This window comes from Rhizomucor pusillus, assembly GCF_041956525.1.
Source record: "Rhizomucor pusillus strain CBS 183.67 unplaced genomic scaffold VTP01scaffold_19, whole genome shotgun sequence".
Classification (NCBI taxonomy): Eukaryota; Fungi; Mucoromycota; class Mucoromycetes; order Mucorales; family Lichtheimiaceae; genus Rhizomucor; species Rhizomucor pusillus.
In genome coordinates this window covers 39,139-60,863 of record NW_027192161.1, presented here as the reverse complement: position 1 = coordinate 60,863, position 21,725 = coordinate 39,139, and the positions used below count along the sequence as shown (strand labels likewise).

Sequence of the window (21,725 nt, the reverse complement as noted above, 5' to 3'; positions counted from 1 at the left end):
ATTAGCGCCGCATAAGCGATGGTTAATTTGTTGCATAGCTCATACTCAAACAATGACGTGTTCGAAATGAATACAGTGGAGCACCCGTTAAATTTCACCCCGTTTACTCTATACCTCAGTTTCTTTCTTTTCCATTATTCTGCATCGCTGTGTAGTTGACCTTGTCTTTGCCTCCCTCTACATGTACAAGCTTATCATCGTATGTATCTCCAGTCATTATACGAAATATCGCCGTTAACAGATTTTTAATATGTTTTTTTTTCTTATTTTTTAAAAGGCTGTTGCAATGCAACGGTGCTTATGAAAGTTTGATGGCCCCAGTTTGGCTTGGATGGTCTACCAACTGTGGGTTGACTCCTGGGCCATCTCCGGTCGACTGGCCCCATTTTCGATAGTTGGTGCTTATCAGCGACAGATGACCCACATTCAACGTGAGAGTGACCCAATCAACTGTATTGCCCTTTCAAACTGTAAAGTGGAGTTTTATGCACGCCATTGTTTCGGAGCTTGCAGGTCGTTGCCGGAAAGATGCACTTTGCCGCTTTTGTTGAAGCACAGACAGAGATTAGAACGTTTCGAAGGGGGGCTGCACCACTTTACGGTTTTGCAGATCCTCATCTACATTCTGCTCTATTACTATTTATTAGCAGTTGGTTCGTGATGTATTGCCGCTAATGTAGGAGGAGTTTATCATTCAGGGCAAGAGGAGGAGACGTTTTCGCTGTTCCTGAAACAGCATCTCGGCAAGAAGCGCGATATGTCGGGTCAACGTCAAAGAAAAGGCAAGCTCACCATTGATGATGTGCAGTGCTACAACCGCCTGCTATTTTCGGCTGTGATCGGGATCACTGCCATGAATAAGGCAAACGTTGGAACGGTAAAGTTTGAAACGGCGTCCAAAAACATGCAGCATTCTTGCTGCAAAAGGAAATAGTCAAGCTTTTCCCGAACAATTGGAAGACTTGAACAGTAGTAGAGATTTTTTACGTCACCGATTGGAGTATTTTGAATCACCTGTGAATACTTCATCCGCGCTGCTTCTCCTTCTTCTCTTCCCCCCTCCCCCTTTATGACCCAAAACGCTGAACTGACCTCGGCTGCCAAAGAGCAGGAGGTGACAGCCTTGGCTGCTCAGTCAGAAGAGCTCACTCCAGAGCAAAAGAAGCAGCTGGCCAAAGACAAGGCTCCCGACACTGGCCTTTCTGACGCCATTAACAGCAAAAAGCAGGCAAAAGGCGCGTTGGCAACTGACCTGGACACCAATGACACCAATGAGGTCCTTGCCGCCGTCGCAAACGCGAGCGCCAAGCCGGTCGCGGAGAAGCAGCAACAGCAGCAACCTCCAGGAAGTTTCAACGCTGAACCGAAAAAGTCACCTAGTCAAGCAGGCTGGACATCTTTCTCAAAGCTGCCAAACCCCGGCGACGAAAGTGCACTCGAGACACTCAAGCAATCGTTTTCCACGGATGCATTGGTTGATATGTTCAAAGGTTCCCGTACCTCAGACAAATCAGCGCTGCATAACGACTTGCTTGCGCAATACCTCAAAGATTCTCACTTTGGTGAATGGTATCACAACGCTGGATGCATCATGTTCACAGTTTTCTCGACTTGGCTTCTCACCAAGCTCGGTGGTGGCCTGATGGCATGTTTGGTGATTGGCGCTTTTTCAGGTAAGTAGTCTCGTCCGACCTAAACGACGGATGCTCTGTTCCGAGCGGATAAGCTCATTGGGCAAACTCGACATTTGTGACTAAAACGGCTTTGTACTAGCTACGTACTACCAAACTTCGATCCGCAGATTGCGTCGCAATGTACGCGACGATATCGAGCGTGAACTCTCACTCAACCGCTTGGAGACTGACACCGAAACAGCCGACTGGATTAACCACTTTGTATCTCGTTTCTGGCTTATCTACGAGCCTGTTCTCTCGGCCCAGATCATCGGTATCGCTGACGCGATTTTGATTGAGAACACACCTTCCTTCTTGGACTCTATCCGTCTCAGCACCTTCACTTTGGGTACCAAGCCGTTCAGGATCAACAGCATCAAAACTTACCCGAGAACTGAACCTAACGTTGTGGTATGCATCATCTCGCATGTTTCAGGTGGCACAGTTTGTCTCAACTCGTTTTTCACAGTGCATGGACTGGACTGTTTCGTTCACGCCTCACGATGTCTTGGATATGACACAGCGTGATTTGCAATCCAAGGTCAACCCTAAGATCGTGCTTACCATCCGCGTTGGAAAAGGTATGATCGGTGCTGGTATGCCCGTCCTGCTCGAAGATTTGGCTTTCAGTGGCAAGTTGCGCCTTAAATTCAAGTTCTTCAATGAATTCCCGCATGTCAAGACTGTCGAAGCATCTTTCCTTGAGAAACCCCAATTTGATTACTCGTTGAAACCCGTTGGTGGTGAGACTTTTGGCTTTGACATCAACAATGTAAGCTGCCGTTAGAGTCGTGTATCTAGCATACACACAAAAGAGCGGACTTTGTTGCTAAACTCGCATGTAGATCCCAGGCCTGCAGACATTCGTGCAGGAGCAGGTCCACGCCACGCTTGGTCCTATGATGTACGCTCCCAACGTTTACACTGTAGATGTGGCTGGAATGATGGCAGGAACTACCGACTTGACCTCTGCAAACGGTGTCCTTGCTATCACCATTTACTCTGCAAGCAACCTAAAGTCTGCTGACTTGTTCGGAAGCTTGGATCCTTACATTACTTTCCACGTTGGCAATGTCCATAACGCCGAGCTTGCCCGCACTACTGCCCTTGAGGATACCTCCAACCCCAGATGGGATGAAACCCACTTTGTCTTGCTCAACAGTCTCAATGAATCTCTGTACTTGCAAGTCATGGATCGCAACTCTGGACGCAAGGACGCTGCTGTCGGCGTTGCTACCTTTGATCTCAAGCAGGTCGATGAATCTGACAATGTTGTTGAAGGGCTGAACTTGGTCGTATTACGTAGCGGTAAGCCTGTTGGCGAAATCAAGTGTGATATGCGCTACTTCCCCGTCTCCAAGCCCGACAAGAAGGAAGATGGTACCATCATTCCCGCCGCCGAATCCAACACTGGTGTTTTGCGCTTCAACGTCCACGAATGCAAGCAACTCGGTGGCGACAATAGAGGCAGCGGCTTCGGTATCCCCATCATTGGTGGCAAGGATTCTATCAATGCTTACGCTATCGTCAAGGTCAATGGAAAGGAACGCCTACGCACCAAAGTGTTCAAGCGCAGCATCAACCCTCGATGGGACAAGTTTGTTGAAATCTTTGTGGCCGACAAGACTAAGCTTGATTTGAGTGTTACAATTATGGACAGCAAGGAATTCGCTGACGACGAAGTTATCGGCTGCTGGAGCTCTAGCTTGACAGAAATGGAGGAAGAGAACATTAAGAATGGAAAGGATTGGTGGCACTTGAAAGATGGTGCCGGTCAAATCCATTTGAGCTCCATGTGGAAACCTATCGTGATGACCGGCTTCGCTGAAGGTCTTGGTCACGGCTCTTATCGTAAGTATTAAACTTGTCTTGAAATCGAATAGGATCCCATATACTTACAGTTTCGAACTGCTACAGGCCCGCCCATTGGTGTCATCCGTGTACACTTTGTTGGAGCGCGCGATCTCAAGAACGTTGAAGGCATGGGGGGCAAGTCTGACCCTTACGCCCGTGTGCTTTCTGGCATGCAAGTCCGTGCGCAGACGGACTATATCCTCGATAACCTCGACCCTGAGTGGGACACTGCCTTGTACGTTCCGGTCCATTCTATGCGTGAAGATCTTGTTTTCGAAGTCATGGATTACAACGACATTTCCAAAGACAAATCCATTGGTCTGTGCGATTTCTTGCTCAAGGACGTTATCAAAGAAACCAAAACAGAGAACGACCAAGTTGTCTACGATGCTCTCGAACCTGTTGACAGATGGGTTGAATTGACAAACAGGGAACGAAAGAAAGGCAAAGGCCAATTGCACTACATTGCTTCCTTCATCCCGATTATGGAATTTGAAAAGCAGAAGAAGAAAGAGGAAGAAACTGCGGCTGAAGCCGGCAAAGATGCACCTCAGCAGGAAGCTCCAGCAACACCTCCGCAAGAGCCAGCTGATGCTTCTACCGCTGCTGTCCTGCCTACCATCCCCGAGAAGGAAATCCACGGCGAAGTTGTCAAGGTCACTGAGGATCGAAGCAAGGTTAATCTGTTGGCATATGAATCTGGTGTCTTGACCGTCGCCATCCATGAAGTCAAATTGCCCGAGAAATACCGCGTGAATGCCGAGATTTTGCTGGATTCTGTCGATCCCCAATATCGCACCGCCGAGCTCAAGGGCAATGATTTACCTTTCAACGAAACTGGTGATGCCTTCGTCAAGGAGATGGACTTCTCAAAGCTTATGGTTCGTGTTCGACCTGTCCGAGATAACGACAAGGAAGATGAGGATGTCGGTCAATGGAGCAGCTCTGTACGTGATATTGTTCGCAGACTTATGGAACGTGACCCAAGCAAGGAAGAAGAAGAGGATGAAGGTCAAGTCTACAAGCTTGCAAACAGCAATGGCGGTACGATCCGTTTGAGCTTCAAATTCACTCCTGTCGTCAAGTTCAAGCTGGATCCTCGTGAAAGCTTGGAGAGTAAGTGCTATTAACTCAATCTTAAAGAGGAAATGGTTACTGACTTACAAAATTAGACCAAGGCAACCTGACGGTGACAGCAATCAAAGCCAGTAACTTAGCTGCTGCCGACCGAGGCGGAACCAGTGATCCGTACGTTGTTTTCTCCATCGACGAAGTCAAGCTTCATAAGACAGAAGTCTACAAGAAGCAGCTCAGCCCTGTCTTTAAGAACGAGACATTTACTGTTCCTGTTGTAAGTATCTTGTATGGTAATGGTAACGGAAGCGTACCTGTGGTAACGATATGTTGATTTTGTTAGCCCAACCGTGTCGGCATCAAGTTGAAGGCCTCAGTTTATGACTGGGATGCAGTTGGCAAGGACGAGCTCATTGGTGAGGGTGAGACCACATTCGACGGCCAAGTTCTTGAAAGTTTCGCAGCCAAAGATGTCGAGGTGAGCTTGGGCGGCGGAGCGACTCTTCGCCTGCGACTGTTGTGGCAGCCGCAACTGCTTGCTCGCAAACGTCAAGGCACAAGCTTGCTCGGATCGACCACACGTATCTTCACCGCTGTGCCTGGAGCAGCGTTTGGTGTTGGCAAAGATGCTTTGGATCTAGGAGTCGGAGCCGGCACTAAAGTGCTAGGAACGGGTGGCAAGGTTATTGGCGGTGGTGTCTCAGCCATTGGAGGCGGTGTATCCGCAATCGGTAATGGTATCCGCGGTATCGGTCGACTAGGCAAGAAGTCAAGCGACGCATCATCCGACTCGTCTTCGGTTGTCGTCCCTCCCGCTCCCCAACCTGCACCTACCCAAAGCACACAGAGCGTCGAAGGTGTTCGCAGCAGTCTTGAGTCTTCTACTGCACGAATCTCCGTTGCAGACAGTAAGTAAACAACAGTTGATGGAGTCTGTATCGAGCAAAAACACGACTCACATTCAAAACGATAAATAGGCGGCAACGGTGGCACATTCAATGTTTCTTTGCTTGGAGCAAGAAACTTGACTGCAATGGATAAAGGTGGTACCAGCGATCCCTACGCCCGTGTCCGATACGGTAGCAAGGTCGTGTACAAGACAAAGACCGTCAAAAAGACGCTTCAACCGGAATGGAATGAATCTTTCAGTCTCAAGGTATCTGAAGGACGATCCCAGCTTGATATCAAGGTCAAGGACAAGAATACGCTGAACGATGTGGATATCGGTGACTGCACCCTCGATGTCTACAGCGTCGTACAGAACGGACAACCGTTTGATGGCTGGGTGCCCTTAGAACCCAAAGGATCCGGTGAAGTGCACATTCGCGTTGAAGCTGTTGCTGCTAGCGAAAACGGCAATGGTACCAGGCAAGGTCTCTTTGGAAAGATGATGTCCTAAGTTGCTACCTTTTTCCTTTCTTCTTTTCGTTTCTTGATCTTTGCTGTCTTTTGCGTGTTTCTTATGTTACATCTAGCAATATGTATTATTGAATAGCGATCTTTCCTTGTTTGTTTACTGTTTAACAAAGTTTGTTGTTTTATTTCATGCAGCGCAAATCTGCTGATGGTTGGGCAAAAGAAGAACGAGGTGATGAGGATTATGATAGTAAGGTAACAATATGGTGGAAACGTCTATGGATGCGATGTGGAGTAGAGATGCTATCTCATTATACTTTTACAACTTGGCCTTGGCAGGATCTGACTGAGCTGCCAGATCACGATATAGCTTTGCGATTTGTTCTTCATAGTACTTTTTGGCCTGTGGACGTTTGACCTTAAGAGTGGGCGTGAGGAGATCCTTTTCAATGGAGAACGGATCCGATTCGAGATAAATTGCCTTTGCGAGCTCGAAACCTTTCAAACCACCCTTCTTGCCAACGCGGGTCAATCTCGCCAAAACTGCCTGTGTGACCCTGTCATTTCGGCACCATTCCTTGAAAGCTTGCGACTGCAATTCCGGGAATTGGGACTTGATTAGAGCAGCCAGCGCCTCAGGGTCAGGTACGATGATTGCAACCAATGAATTCTGCAATGAGTCGCCGTGCAAGAAGATTTGGCCTACCAAAGAGTCCTTGGCATACACGTTTTCGATCTTTTCGGGTGCAATGTATTCGCCTTGAGCAAGCTTGAAGATGTTCTTCTTGCGGTCGTTGATAACCAAACAGCCGCGTTCGTTAATGTAGCCAATATCGCCCGTGTGGAACCAGCCATCCTCATCGATTGCTTCACGAGTCTTTTCTTCATCCTTGTAGTAGCCCTTGAAGATACTTGGTCCACGGAGACAGATTTCACCGCGAGGAGGGTTGTCGGTAGAAAGATAGTTCATTTCAGGAACGTCGGCAAGCATCAGCTCACAGCAAGGGAATGGCACACCAATCTCGCCAGCATGGTACTCCCCTTTGTTTTGCGCCGTCGATGCCGCGGTTGTTTCAGAAGCACCGTAACCTTCACGCACGTCGCAGCAAAGTGCTACACGCAGGAACTGCATGATATCCTTGCTAAGAGGCGCTGAACCGCTGAGGATCGTGCGCACTTCTCCACCCATGACCATCTTGACCTTGTTGAATATCAATCTATCCCACAAAGGATGAGTGCAGCCACCGCCGTTTTCTAGGGTAGCGATCTTGGCGGCTACTGCCTTGCGAGCGAGTACTCCGGTGGTACCCGGTGCTTCGATCGTTGCCTGGGCGATCTTGCCATAAATACGGTTCAGCAAGCGCGGCACTGCAGCAAAAACGGTGGGTTTCAGTATTTGAACATCGTCCATCAGAGTATCCATGTTGCCGCTGAAGTAGCCGAGTTGTCCGCCCACAGCTAGGATCATGATGTCCTGGATGCGACCAAAAATGTGCGCGAGCGGCAGGAAGGAGAGCACGCGATCCTCGTGGGTGTTGTCCATGCGTACCAAAGAGCCAGAAATGGATGCCACAAAGTTGCGATGGGTTAACATGACTCCCTTGGGCTTATCAGTTGTTCCACTGGTATATAGCAATCCGGCAAGCTCATCGGGAGAAGGATATTGGTGTGGTCGGGGATTCCTTGCACCGGCTGCTTCGAGTTGAGAGAATTCGACAACTTTGACATCTTTCTCGGCTGCCCACGCGAGAATAGCCGATTTTGATTGCGGGTGGAGATTATCCATGGATACGATCGCCTTGAGGCCTGGCAGTTTGTGACGCATCTTGAGGAGATCGATGACATGGTCAGCAGAGCATACAATGGTTTCAAGTTCGGCGTGGTTCGTGACATATTCGACGCTGTCGGGTCCGAGGGTATCATACAATGCAACAATATACAATCCATATGCCGCGCAGGCAAGGTCGGTGAGCAGCCATTCGACACGGTTGACGGACCAGATACCGATAGGGATCTGCTTGTAGCGAGTATCGTTCAACTTTTGCTGGATAAAGTCCAAGAGACCTGAACCAAAGTGCGTGACACGATCAGCGATTTGGTTGTATGTCTGCCATTCAAAGTACGGTGCACGCTGTCCATTGACGACAGGTCGTGTTCCACAGCAAGGGCGGTTTCCCGAAATATTCTGACCTGTCAAAAACAAAGTTAATTAGCCGCTGCTCTACATTACTCTCTCCCTTATCGCACTTACCGCGCTTGAACAAATCGTAAAGAGTCTTGATATCAGGGGAAACACTTTCTACAATCTCCGGGTGCGCTGCATAGCGGTATATGCCTGCAATTTACAACCAATAGTGTCAGCATTTATCTGGCATAATGTTATCCTTATGTCTGTCGATTATCTTTACCGGTGCGACCAGGCTTCCGGCTGTTTGGAAGCTCGATAGTTTGTTTGTTAAGATCAATCTGCAGCATGGTAATGCGAATAAAAAACGAAATGAAATCCCAGGGATCCGCGATAAGGATCATTTATATAACTATTCTTCTCGGAAAATGAATCCATTGCCTTTTGTCATCCGGATTACCAGAATCGGACTTGAAACCCTGGGAGATCTCTTTACCCGGATTACTTCGCTGTTAAAGACAGAGATCGCCGTGAGATATATTACCCATTGTCATTTTTCCCTTTATGGCTATGCATCAATGCAAATCGAAAGCACTGTATTTAATCTCAACACTTGATGTCGACATACTACTAATCTTGCTTATGCAGGGCTAAAACCACATCTTCAGCTTCCACCCCATCAACTTGTTGATTATTATTTCATACTCACAATCTCTGTATATAGCTCTTTGAGCATGTAATTACTCATCTTGGAAGGACCTTATGCCCTGCTACTTCGGAAATCAAAACTACGATTAAGGTCAATCTGTTGCTTTTCACTTCCATGCGATAGCGTAGAGACCATCGTCAGTTTCTATTCTGTGAAATTTGGACCATGGAAAGCGATCAACATCGTATCCTGTCTTCTCATCTGTTTAAGGTAATCCGTAATTAATATATATGCGACTTTAGTATTCTCGGGATATCCTTTAATGATACTCTTGTATAAATCTCTGATCTCATCAGAAACAAAATTTCTTGTCCTGTCCAGTACAGTATTCTTTTAAGAGCAGGTCTTGCTGCATTCCACACACTACAGTACTTAGACTTTCGTATATCCTGGCGTCCAATAAGTCGTATAGCCATTTACCTTTCTGTACAGCTCCTTTCTATTTGTATGTTCAGTTTTTACCTTCATAATATTCTTCAGCCGCTTTCTTCCACAAAGTTCGCCAGCAGTCTTGGCTTGTCCTATATTTCCAGCATTTTCCTTAGCGTTTTATAAACTTAAATGACAATTCATTGTATGCCTCCTGCAGTGATGGGATGAACATATTCCCAATCAGTTCGATAGAACATCTTTTACCCTTTGTCTGAAAATAAAGAAGTTACTATTGTATATAATTCTAATCTGCCAATATATATTTACTAAAGATAATAGTATCGAACAAAGTTGACTGATGTCTAGATATTTAGAGTAGTTATTACTTCTGGCATCTGGATACACAATGAAATTACATGTGAGGTTCCTGCATGAACGAGAGAAATTTCCTATACACCTATCGTAGCCGACATTGTACTATCCGGCTTCAACGACGTCAGAATTTCATTAAAAACAATGCTTTTAAATGCTATGTACTGTTTACGCTACTTTCGATTTACATTGACAGCCATCAAGCACTCGATATCGACCATAGTACACATTGCATATCTTACATTCATGCATGGTTTCAGAAAGAACAATCCATTGTTACATCGCAGCATTGTTGTTAACACTTCGGAGCAATGCTACTTTGCTGAGAATAGTAGTCCACATCTGAAGGATGTTTGCTCCATATGACCGGGCCGGGGCAGCCCCGCTGAAAAAAAGGAGTCCTACAGACGAGATAATAAAAAGATGCCTTATGTTGAATAAAAGGATTTACGAAACGCCGGGATGATTCGACGTAAAACTGTAGTATAAGATACCTACAAGCGATTTTGTTCATTCCAAAATGAAGAGAATGGAACTAACATTCTAGTTACTCACTATATACAGATATCAAAAGAGAAAATCCGAAACATGTTTGCAGGAGCTGCCAGAGGTGTGAACTTTTCAAAGCGCGCCGCATCATTGCTGCTGCTTTTCTCGTAGCTCTTTGTCTTATGAATCTTTCACAGTAACGGTCACCAATCTTACAACCGTCGATAGTTCATTACCAAGCTTACTTTATTGCCTGTCATCTCTGTCACTATGCACCACGAAATTCTGTTCGCTCCCGCTTCCCAAATACCCGCTCCGGCAATCCCAAAACGCTCTCGATCTCTACAAGTTCAACAACAACGACGGTCCTTTACAAACAAGCCACTATCCAGTCCTGCAGCGAGCTATGGGCCTTCAAAGAACAGTGTCGGCAGTCCTAACAGCAACAGCAATAAAAAGCAGAGCGAGAAAGGCGCAGCGAGCAAGAAGTCGCCCAAGAAGCGAAACTCAGCGACGCATATTGGAACCGCGCACTCCAGTGAACCTCACCGCGATCTACAAGAGCAACAGCAGCAGCGCCCAAAGAACATTCCTAGGTATGTGGATGCTTGGTAGCAAGTCTACGATGTTACTATCGATTCTGAGAACAAAATATCACAAACTTGTTTCGGCAGCGCACCACATGGTCGTCGCAGGTCGAAAAGTGCTTCGGTCTACGCTGGCGCCGCATTCAACAGTGCTGCCCCTGAACCTAGTTCGCTGCCTGTGCCAACTACGTTCACAACAATCACTACTCGCAAGCGCACAATCTCCTTGAATACCCATAATCTGCCTTTATCCCTGTCCCTATCCCGCTCCGCTATCGTTCGTCAAAGCTTTCCTGTTAGGATGTCCACATCCCACCATCCCAACGACCACGTCAGCCTAACAGAGATCAAGCAAGGCATCTGGTCCTTGCTGAAAATCAACGAGCCCTGAATACTCAAGGCGTATATGCCATTGATTGTTAAGAGCTTTTACTATCAGTACCATTGCTATCATCCCATCCCATTCATTTACTTGGTCGTTGCGACTTTGTCTCTATCTCCCTCTCACACACACATTCCCTCACCTACATGAACCTTCTTATATCGCAAGAGATCTACTATGATTGCTGTCTACGATATTCTCGACTTCCTTTTTCATCCTCTTATTGCCGTGTCCCTTACACTACCAGTTTCTCCCGCATGCACTCCTTGTGCTTCAAATAAATTCCTTCACTTCTGTACATTTCAAGGCATTTTTGGTGTTTTGATATTTAAGTTCTCCACCAGCAGGTCTGTTCTTGTTTCTCATCGAGCCTTTCAATTGGCTGGTGTTCCGACTCTATATCTAGACTCCAATGCTCGGCTCAAACATCAGGAATACACTTATCCTCTAAGTAAATCAGTACATCCAGATATCTGATACAATTTCTTTCATCTGCAATGCAAGGAATAAGATTTCAATACTTTACTGATAAGGTAAGAAAACGGAGGTCTCCAGGATATACATAGCCAATGCTCGCAGCAGCTATAGCGATAAATATGTGCATGATCGCCTCAAAGATCTGACCAATGCGATTCCACGATGTATGAAAGCAAGAATCCAGCTGCGCTGTGACACCGAACACTGTACCTATGTGACAAACATACTGTGTTTGGAAAGGAAACGAAATGTTAGCATCGCATAGCACATACTTCTGCTATCACTGTTGTAATATTTTGCAGGGTGACTTCATTTGCTTTTGCAACTCAAGGAATATATATAACTTGCGATATCATGATGATCGAAAAAGATATAATTAGGAGTAGTTGAATATCAAGTTGTTTGGTTGGCTTCCGAGATGCCTGCGTATATCAGAAAACCTGAAAGTTCGGGTATCCAGGAGAAGAGAACTCGACGGACACAGTGAAACTTGGAATAGGAGGTAAACTTGCATGCAGGAAGGGGTAGATCCTCAGTATACACAGGACAAAAGATTGAAAGGCTGAAGCTGTATTTATTAGTTTCATTCTTGATACAAACAGAATCGAGGAATATGTAGACATGAATTCATTGTTGAGCATTTTATATAAACCTTTTCGCAGGCGGATAGGGACTGAATTCTTTCGAAATTCATTTTTCTAGGATAAGGAGGGGATAAAGATGGGTTGGATAGGTACGCTAACACATCATACGTGCATATCGCTGAGATGGAACGCTTCAAATACTCCCCAGATGCAGGGGAGAAGGTTGTCACTTGTCGCGTCTGTATATATATAGAGAGAGAGGAAGAGAGCGATCGTAAGGGCTTTTATTTATATATCCATATTTTATCCACAAAAGACAACAAAGACAAGACATGCGATTCTCACTACAGCTACTTGCATCAGCCGCAGCGTGTATTTTGATCTCTGGAACTTACGCCGCTCCTGTCGATCCGGAAATGGTCGGTCAAAACACTGGAAGTGCTGGTCTAGCTCATCTTGTAGGTGAAGCAACCAGCAGAACAATTCCTTTATCAGTCGGAGGTACAGAATTACAAGCACGTAAAAAGCGCAGCATCAACCGTGGCAAGGATGAGAGACAAGCCCTCAAGCGTGACACTGAAGGCGGTGCTGCAGGCCTCCCTAGTGTTCCTGGTGCTAATGGTATCGTTGACCAAGCTACCAGCCCTGTCAATCAAGCAGGAACAACAGTTACCGGATTAACCGAGGGCGTTGGAGGCGCAGGCACTGCAGTCACTGGCGCAGCTAATACACCCAACACCGTCGTTTCCGGGCTAACAACAGCAGTCGGCTCTGCACCTGGCAGCATTGTCGGTTCAGCGGGTGGCATTGGTGGACTTGGCGGACAAGGAGCTGGAGCCGGAGGAGCACAAGCAGGCGGTGAAAAAAAGGAGGGGGAGCAAGAAGATTAATCTCGTAGACGGCTAGCCTAAACTCGCCTTATTTCTCAATCAACGTCACTGTACTCCATTTCCTTACCTTCATTTCTTTTCTGCTAATCCCATTTCTAACTATATCGGTAATATAAAAATAAGCTTGTTTGTTTGAATCAGCTAAAATATCAATTATTGCTATGTTTTTTGATGTCGTTTTAGGATGCACTATCTTCTACAAACTGCTTGCAGACAGAGCTCGCAGTGGTATACGATACTTGAAACAAGTAAACACATTACATTCTTTCCCGCCCATCCTTATTTTATAAGTCAACATTGTTTATATACAAAGATAAGCAAAAAGGTGCAATGTTATTGCTACATTTCTGCTTTTTCCATTTTGAGCTCTAGTATCTTGACCATACAGTCCATTATTGCAGAATCCATCTCAAGTTCTGGTTGCCGCATCTTTGCGCTTAACCAATTGTTCTAGAAGGAGAGTAAATGTTAGATCATAGTAATGCTTTTCCTTTAGAAAACCTTACCAATTCTGTGCGCAGGAATTTGATAAGGACAGCCGTCCGTGCGAAGCATTCAAACGTAAGCCAATGATCCAGTACTACCCGCTTCTGTTTATGTCGAATATCCATGTTCGCGGCGAGCAGCATTATCGTCACAGCATCGATAGCTGCTGTCTCCCACATATACACCGTGTCTCGGCTCATGACGACTGTGTTGTACACCAGGAAATCGGTCGGCAGTACTCGTTCTCGGCCGAAAAGAAGTGACGATGGATGAATTTTGAGCGACAGGGAATCGTGATAGAAGCTCTCTTTTCCTCGTCTCTCTGCAAATTTCGGGTACAGGCCAGCGGTTATGGCAGCGTTGACAACAGGCACTGAAGATGAACAAACATTGTATTGCTGAGGTACGGGGCACATTTTTGTATCTTTCACATCGTAGCGCTCTACAAGATCGTCCAAATCTTGCGTTTTCACAAAACCAATGCTAGCCAGAAGTCCAAAGTACTGTCGCTTCATTTCCTCGATCATCTCCAGGTTCTTTTGGCTTAGAAAGTTCGCTTCGCAGAATGCCCGTACTTTACGCCGCCATCCAGGTGTTCCTTTGAATTCATGTAATGTTTTCCGCCAGGCGCCGTAAGCATTGTAGATTGCCCAAAAATCGGAATCAGCTAAATATGGAAATTGTCTTAGCCATGCGACCCGTGTTGAGAAACTGTACCCTTTTTCCCAAAAATAATGTCGCATTTTGTGAAATTTTATACACCAAAACGACAAATTGCAGCGGCATTAATTTTTGGGAAAAGTGCACACAAGATAAGCTCTGACGAGATATACTTGCCATATCGATAGCGCGCACGGGCCAGATCTGCTTCTGCTTCCTTGCCGAATGGTCGCACGAACGGGCTCTTAAAGCTCAACGCAGCTGCAATAGTCAGTACAGGATCCAGGCAGCGGAAAATAGCTCCAAATAGTATCATCTTGCCGATATGTACGTCCACGGGCAAATCTGCCAAGTGCGCTCCCAAAGGAGTCAACTCTTCATCTAACGACAATGCTTGAACCTAACGTTTGCTTTCGTAAGTAACTGAAATGCACCTGAAAGATTCCATATATGGCGAATAATACCTCTTGCAGTGTCTGAATGGCATTGTTGATCATTTTTTCAGATGGACGATCCAAGGCAGCATCTAAAACTTCGCGAATGGATCCAAGACCACAGATTTTGATGCGTAGACAAATCTCCTCGAGAGGCAGACGAAGTATTTCAGGCGCCTCAAAGTCAGCCATCTATATCAAGGATATCAATTTGAAGCACTCTTCAAAGATACTATTTCCCCTTTACAACTTACTTTCTCGAATCGCTCCTGGGTGAACAAGTGGAAACACACGCCTTCCTGTACACGGCCAGCACGACCTCGCCGTTGCTGAGCATTTGCCTTGGCAATAAATGTCTGTTGAAGCTGCGACACACGTCTGGCTTGGTCGTAGCTAAGATAAAGGAAGACTCGTTAATGGAAAGGGTTTTATTTTACATAACAATGTAACATTCTCACCTGACGACCTTGGCCATGCCTGTGTCGATAACAACTGTTACGTCGCTGATGGTTACACCAGTCTCTGCAATGTTGGTGGATAATACAATTTTCCGGATTCCTTCCGGTGGTGTTTCAAACGCTTTTTCTTGATGTTCAGATGACAAGGTCGAGTGCAGAGGTATAAGCAGATACTTTTCTGACTTTCCGAGAATAGCATGACTCGACAAGATGTCATACAGCTTCCGAAATTCTGGCATACCAGGCAAGAACACCAGAATAGCGCCTGTACCCGGTAAATCTTGCTGCGGATGTAAGCATATGTGTTCCAGTAGACTCAGTATAAGGTCATAGTTGATCTTGTTTTCATCCATACGACGTATCATCTTCAACGTTTGTTTGCTGTATTTTTGCTCTGAGGCTTGTTGATCGTTATCCTCGTCTTCATTTTGAGTAATGTCACTTTCTAGTCTCACTTTGCCAATACTTGCACTGACAGGATCGTAGGGATATTCGTCATCTGCCTCATCTTCATACCAGTCCAAACGCATTTTTTGAGTCGTACCATGTTTGCCGGTAAGTTCGATTGTGCCTTGATCTTTTGCTAAAATCAGGAAACAAGCTATGCATCTGTATATCATCAATATTACCTTTTCGAATTGTACTGCATCGTTTAGCAAAGGGCGAGTCCGATTCCAGAACATATCCTTTGTATAGAAGTCAATAAGTGACAAAAGCTGCTGCTGCATATCTCGTTTCCAACCTGTTCTTTGTACGACATCCTCGAGGAAGTTGACGCTCACAGGGAACGTTCTTCCAGGCACGCTGATTACAGGACAATTTCCAAAATATTCAACAAAACGTTCAGCTTTCACGGTAGCGCTCATCAAAATAACTCTGCCATTCAATAATGTGAGATTGAGCTGTGTTATAAACATTAGATTGACTACCTACCTCAGATCTGGACGAGCTTGGCAAAGGCGTTTGAGTATGATCAAAAGAAAATCACTCTCAATGCTGCGCTCGTGGACTTCATCCACAATAACATGTGTGACCCCTTGGAGAGTTCTGTCACTTTCCAGTCGACGGAGTAGAATGCCTGTGGTACAGAATATGACGACGTTCTCGTCTGAAACTTTACTTTCCAAGCGTATCTGGTATCCGACCAGAGAATTCTTGGTTCCAGTTGAGCGATCGCCCATTTCATAGGAAACTCGATTGGCGATAGACATGGCTGATATTCTCCGTGGCTGCGTACAGATGATTGATCCATACTGTCCCATGGTTTGCAGAATTGCATCTGCAATAAATTGAGGAACCTGCGTACTCTTGCCGCACCCTGTTTCACCGGAAATCATGACAACCTGGTTGGTCTTAACAAGGTCGACCACTTGCTGCTTGTAGGCTGCCATAGGCAATTCGTTTTGTTTCTGTTTGATTTTCTTGAGTTTGTCGGTGTCTATACGCTTTCTATATTCATTTTGGATGCGAATGAAGGCCTCGTGCTTCTTCCTTAGTTGCATTTCCATGTCCTTTGGTGATTCTGCTTCTGGAGTTGCAGCGGACCCGATGCTTCCTTGACGGCTCTGCCGTCTGGAGTAAGAGTTGTCCATCAAATCAACTAGGAATTCCATTCGTTTCCGTTCCATCTCGAGTTTCAGTGCAAGCTCCTTGTCGTGTTTTCCTTGTAGCCATTCTTGCCATACATCCTTGAAAACAGGAGGTAACAGACGATACAGCGACGAATCTGGAGACAGTCGGAATAAAGCTGCTAGAGCTACTAGGTGCTCCGCATCACGTGAGGAGGATGCAGCTAGATGTTCAGGTAAGTCAACCGTCAACGCTTCCTTGTGGCGGTTCCTAGGATGCAATTTGACGGTTGCACGCCATCGCTGTGCGCCCAAATCGGTCTTGCTGTACGTTTGGCGCGTATACAAATCATGCTTTTTGCAGAATTCCTCCAGCAAATCCTTTGGCAGCTTGCCTTTCCAGGATTTTGGCGTGGCATCTAAGATTCGCAGAGCAGGCTTCACTGCAGCGAATGTATTGTTGGTTTCGGTTTCCATTTCCAAAGCTCCAAACAGACCACCTTCTTGCTCGTCATCGTCGGCTATTGCTCCCAGACCAAAATCATCAATTTCCTCGTCTACTTTTTTCGCTTCTTCTTCTTCTTTGTGTGGCATATTTTCTGTTGACTCTTTGGATCGTTGCTCTCTCATAAGTTGCTGTTCTTTGCGCTTTCTCTCTGCTGCTTCTTGCTGTTTTTCGATAAATAACTCTTGTGCGAGTTTCTTGTCGAATTCCCAGTTGGCCTCCAAGTCGCGCAAGGTTTTCCTTAAAGCATCCAACCGCTTATTGATAGCATCAACATCAATATTTTGATTATCTTGCGCGTTTTTATCCTTCTTGTTCTTTTTCTTTTTGCCGGATGGGAGTTGGGATTCCAGTTCAGATATCTGCAATTTACATTTGGCATGTTTATCGTTCACACTTTCTTCTTCATCATCTTCCTGTTCACAAACAACGTCAGAGAGCGGTTACGACTGGAAGTATAAGAGACTCACATAATAACGCTCGGCTGCTTGAAGAATACGGAACTTCATGTCTTGATCACGTGTTTCGGTTTCGACTTCTGGCTTTCTGACAGCATGTTTGTCAATCTCTGGCACGACTTCTGCAACCCTCTGAACATCCTCTGTGGGCGGCTGCTCCTTTAATTTGTCAGTGGATGGAGCAATCGCCTTGATAGAGACCTGCTCCTCATTGTAGTATTTGTCAAAAAAGCCGATTGGCATTCTTTCGTAAGGAACATGCATGCATAACTTTTTTGGTCGCCATACAGTTAGAGGTATGAAGGATTTACTTGTATACGATATTTTCGTCAAGCTTACCCAATCTAATACATGCGCTGAATTTGCGGACATGGTGGCGCTTAATGCATGTTCGACATCTTTTGGTTCAAATCCAAACTGCACGAGCGCTCTGTACAAGATATCCATTTCACCAATAAATCGATCCTTATCCAAGGGATGCGGCTTCCGTCTAACGTAGTGTTTGAAGATAGCTACGTAGTTCGACAGATGAGCATGCGCAAAGAAAACATGTATGAATATATTTCTGTCTCCTCACCGCAGGTATCCTCTTCCTCGCGCTTTCTCAGCACTCGGAATAAATCCTGCTCCAACTCTGGTGTCAAAGCAAACTTGTGCGCCGCGGACTCCTCAGAAGGACGTGCAAGTTCTCGCGCGAGCGTTTCAGCTTTGTGCGCGTTAAGCGATTCATAGCGTCGGACGAGACGCGCGATCACTTCCTCGCGGGATTCTGGTTGTTCCAAGGGCGGTGTGTTTGTAGACGATCGCTGTCTTTCTGGGATCTTGACAGGTTTGGGTGCCACTTCGGTGCTCTTGACATCCTCGGTTGGTGTTTCTTGCACTGGCTTTTTGGGTACATAGGCAGTGGCAATGCCACGCGCAGGATTGCTGGTGATCTTCTTTTTCCCAGCCATGAGACGAAAATGAAATAAAAGAGATAGAGAGTATTATTACAGATCCAGAAAGCTTGTCTTTTGTATATTTTTCAAAATATAATACTATGTACAAGAAAGTCTATACTAGGACTTATAAAACAAGGAAATGAATGACATACGACGAGTAGGTATATGAAATAAAATAAAGGAAGGATAATAAGGAGGAGGAGAAAAAGGTAAGGAAAAAATAAATAGAAGGTTTGTGATCTTAACGATCAGACTGGAAATCTCTGATCAATGCCTTAACGGCATCGATGGTACCAAAGATGCAGCCTACGATACCCAACAGGAGTGTGAGGGCAATGAAGGCCAATTCGTAGATAGGACGACGGAGACCGAACAGACGCAAGTGGCAAAGTACAGGCAGCAAAAAGACCAAACCGCAGTTGCAAAGGGCGCCGATCAAGCTCATAAAGTCGTCAAAGTACGGGACGAAAATAGCGAGAATACACAGGATAACCATAGTGGCAGCACGGACTGCGGCGCGGGCCAGCCAAGCGCCGATCTTTCCAAGATGTTCATCGTCGGCACGGATAAAGTGCTCGAATTCCAGGGCGAAAGAGACAGCGTAGATAGGAATAGCGAAGATGACGTGAATAGTCATGACAATCATGGCTACCATCTTGCCAGCGCCGTCAGGAAGAGCGTTGTAAATAGGCGAAACAGCGTCGCGACCGAAACTCCAGTATCCAGGAACAGCTGTCAGAATATACAAGGCAGTGCAGGTAGTCAGACCAGCAGTAACAGCCCACTTCCACTGATTGGGCTTCTTCAATGCGTGCTCGACGTGAGGATAAGTGTTGTTACCACCAAACGAGAAAGCAATAGTAGCCAAGGCGCTCGGGAAACCAGTCCAAATGACACCGTCGTGATAAACAGGAATTTCAGGATGAGAGTTGCGATACATAGGACCCTGAATAACTACAACAAAGACGGCAATCATTGTCGAAATAGCACCCAATGCTGCAACGATAGTGACTTCTTTGAGAGTTCTGAAGATAATAAGTGGAACCAGAAGGAAGCAACCAACAATAATGACCCAGATTGGTTGAGTAAGAGCGCCGGACTAACAAGCAAAGATTCAGTTAAAAAAACTATTCAATCACTGATCAAACACTGCAAGCAAGACAACTTACTGTATGCTCAAGAAGCGCGTGCAAATTACCGGAAGCAAGAACAAGATACAAAGCAGGGCAACCAAACAAGTTGAGAAAATGCAACAAAGAAGCTACAGCGTAGCCAATCCAGCCATATGCAGCCTTGCCCATTGCCTTGTAATCATGGAGACGTTCGCCAGGCTTGCAATACAAGCATTGGATTAAAAGAATACCACTGTAAACAGCCATAGCCCATGCCAGAATCAAGATCAGGATACCAAGCCAGCCACCGACAGCAAATGCGTGAGGGAGACCAAGGGTACCAGTACCAGCGACAACACAGACAACGTTGAAGTAGGCTGTTCCGAAAGAACCATTACCGTGACCAAACTCGTTAGTGATGGAACCAGATGCGGAATCGTGCTCGGTGTAGTCTTCGATGGTCTGTTCAATAACGGAATTCTTCTCTTCCGGTTTTGAGTATGTTTCTTCCGTGCGACTCATGTTGAATGAATAAGAGATAGAATGGAAGGAATTGGGGCTTGTAGGATGAAGAGGGTAGGCAATGGGTTGTTACAGAGAGAGAGAGGCTGATACAGAAGACTTAAGAAGAAAAAAGGTGGCGGGATGGATCGAACAACGGTTACCTTTATATGTTGTTATTGTCCCGCTCGATGAAAAAAATTTGATAGGTCACCACTATCAAAAGAGGAAATCTCCGCGACAACGGTGAATGCAAGTGGTGCATCGTTTTCACCGGCCTAACCAAATACTGAAATAAAGTCAATTTTTTTAACGCCTGACCCGAATGATGAAGCCTCGGTTCCCAAATACTGATATAATTAGGTCGCCGATATGGCGGGGGATAAGGACTATCTGTCTGCATACAGACCAAGGATATACACATACATGTTTGTGTACATCATTGCCGTGAGCAGCCGTCGATCCCGTGCTCTTCTTTCGCACGGTTTTCAGTTTCTACCATCTTTAGTCATATTTTACCACGCCTGGATCGGCCCATCGTCATTTGAAACTAGGGTTTTACAAGAGATCCAGGGTCACACAAGCCGTCGGCAAACTTTCCCATCGTGATCCAAGCTTGGCAGCCACCCGTGCTCTCCGCCCCCAATCTCGGTTACGTAGTCGACACAGGGGGACCTTACCCCGGATTGTTTTTGTGTTAGGATATACTTTAGGTTCAGTGCAACATCGCCTCAAGATGTGGGTGGGAGATATCAAGTGGAAGTAAGGTAGTGATCTCTGTGCTGTGCAGAGCGGGTGTTGCCAGGTAACGCAAAAGAGATAAGCATATCAAAATTCTTCATGTATATCTTTATCTTATCTCTTTTTTCCTTCTTTTTCCCCCTCTTCCAGGTTCGGAGTAAAGAAAATCCCGGGAAGGATAGGAATCGTCAATTTCTCTTTCCAGGAACACGGGATCTAAAAGCTTAACACACTTTCTCGTTTGTCACGTAGGGAACACACAGCGCACATGGGCTCAGTGTTATATCATTGCACGGGAAGATACCACAAATACAATCATAAATAAATATTCCAACTCTGGGCATAGCAACCTACATTTATTAAAAATATTGCATACGCAAAGCGTTCTACATGATGTAATGGCCTATTGTATCGAAAAAAGGAAAGTTTCGAGGAGTATCTATTACGCATGCAGAACGCTGTCGCCTCAGCCAGGCCTTCGGCTAAGCAATATTTGGGACCTGCAGCAGCAGTCTATCCGAAGTTACATTTGCTACATGCCTATGCAAACACGGAAATGAGTAACCTTGCGGCTGCATTTATGGTCGACTACATTAGGTTTGGGAAAATTAGACGTGGGGATGAAATATAGCCATTCAGAGAGGTCTTAGCGGATGTTTCGGGGTGTGGGTGACGGGATATGTTATGTAACGCAACGAGCGGTTTGACAAGCATTTCAATATTTCTCACGCCCGTGTCATGTTAGCCCGGGTGCCAAAGTCCATTACGATTACCCTCTCATTGAAACACTACAGCAACCGGGTGCGACGATTGTAGGGACGGGAATAACTCCTGAGTCTGTTTCGAACTATGTATTTGTAAGCAAAATATTGGTATCCACTGAGGCGAAATAGCAACCATGCCAGTCCAAAGACGAT

The 21,725-nt window shown here is 45.8% G+C and overlaps 6 protein-coding genes across 6 annotated transcripts; 3 read left to right on the top strand and 3 right to left on the bottom strand.

Moving 5' to 3' along the window:
* Positions 1-1,069: 1,069 nt before the first annotated feature.
* On the top strand, positions 1,070-6,000 carry VTP01DRAFT_3881 (uncharacterized protein; the record flags this gene model as incomplete). The annotated part of the gene is made up of 8 exons (XM_069382501.1): positions 1,070-1,673; positions 1,774-2,084; positions 2,143-2,445; positions 2,519-3,524; positions 3,591-4,643; positions 4,700-4,878; positions 4,945-5,509; positions 5,579-6,000. 8 exons carry the CDS (start codon positions 1,070-1,072, stop codon positions 5,998-6,000), a joined length of 4,443 nt encoding a protein of 1,480 aa, XP_069235815.1.
* Positions 6,001-6,276: 276 nt separating this feature from the next.
* Positions 6,277-8,486, bottom strand: VTP01DRAFT_3880 (uncharacterized protein; the record flags this gene model as incomplete). Its single annotated transcript, XM_069382500.1, has 3 exons — positions 6,277-8,147; positions 8,209-8,292; positions 8,366-8,486. 3 exons carry the CDS (start codon positions 8,484-8,486, stop codon positions 6,277-6,279), a joined length of 2,076 nt encoding a protein of 691 aa, XP_069235814.1.
* Positions 8,487-10,294: 1,808 nt separating this feature from the next.
* On the top strand, positions 10,295-11,002 carry VTP01DRAFT_3879 (uncharacterized protein; the record flags this gene model as incomplete). Its single annotated transcript, XM_069382498.1, has 2 exons — positions 10,295-10,620; positions 10,699-11,002. The coding sequence occupies 2 exons, from the start codon at positions 10,295-10,297 to the stop codon at positions 11,000-11,002; spliced, it is 630 nt and encodes a 209-aa protein (XP_069235813.1).
* Positions 11,003-12,386: 1,384 nt separating this feature from the next.
* Positions 12,387-12,944, top strand: VTP01DRAFT_3878 (uncharacterized protein; the record flags this gene model as incomplete). The annotated part of the gene is made up of 1 exon (XM_069382497.1): positions 12,387-12,944. One exon carries the CDS (start codon positions 12,387-12,389, stop codon positions 12,942-12,944), a length of 558 nt encoding a protein of 185 aa, XP_069235812.1.
* Positions 12,945-13,283: 339 nt separating this feature from the next.
* VTP01DRAFT_3877 (uncharacterized protein) lies at positions 13,284-18,466 on the bottom strand (the record flags this gene model as incomplete). Its single annotated transcript, XM_069382496.1, has 12 exons — positions 13,284-13,394; positions 13,451-14,097; positions 14,268-14,490; positions 14,555-14,716; positions 14,779-14,917; positions 14,983-15,559; positions 15,612-15,668; positions 15,725-15,858; positions 15,916-17,471; positions 17,526-17,783; positions 17,853-18,025; positions 18,091-18,466. 12 exons carry the CDS (start codon positions 18,464-18,466, stop codon positions 13,284-13,286), a joined length of 4,413 nt encoding a protein of 1,470 aa, XP_069235811.1.
* Positions 18,467-18,695: 229 nt separating this feature from the next.
* VTP01DRAFT_3876 (uncharacterized protein) lies at positions 18,696-20,088 on the bottom strand (the record flags this gene model as incomplete). The annotated part of the gene is made up of 2 exons (XM_069382495.1): positions 18,696-19,553; positions 19,624-20,088. The coding sequence occupies 2 exons, from the start codon at positions 20,086-20,088 to the stop codon at positions 18,696-18,698; spliced, it is 1,323 nt and encodes a 440-aa protein (XP_069235810.1).
* Positions 20,089-21,725: the final 1,637 nt, after the last annotated feature.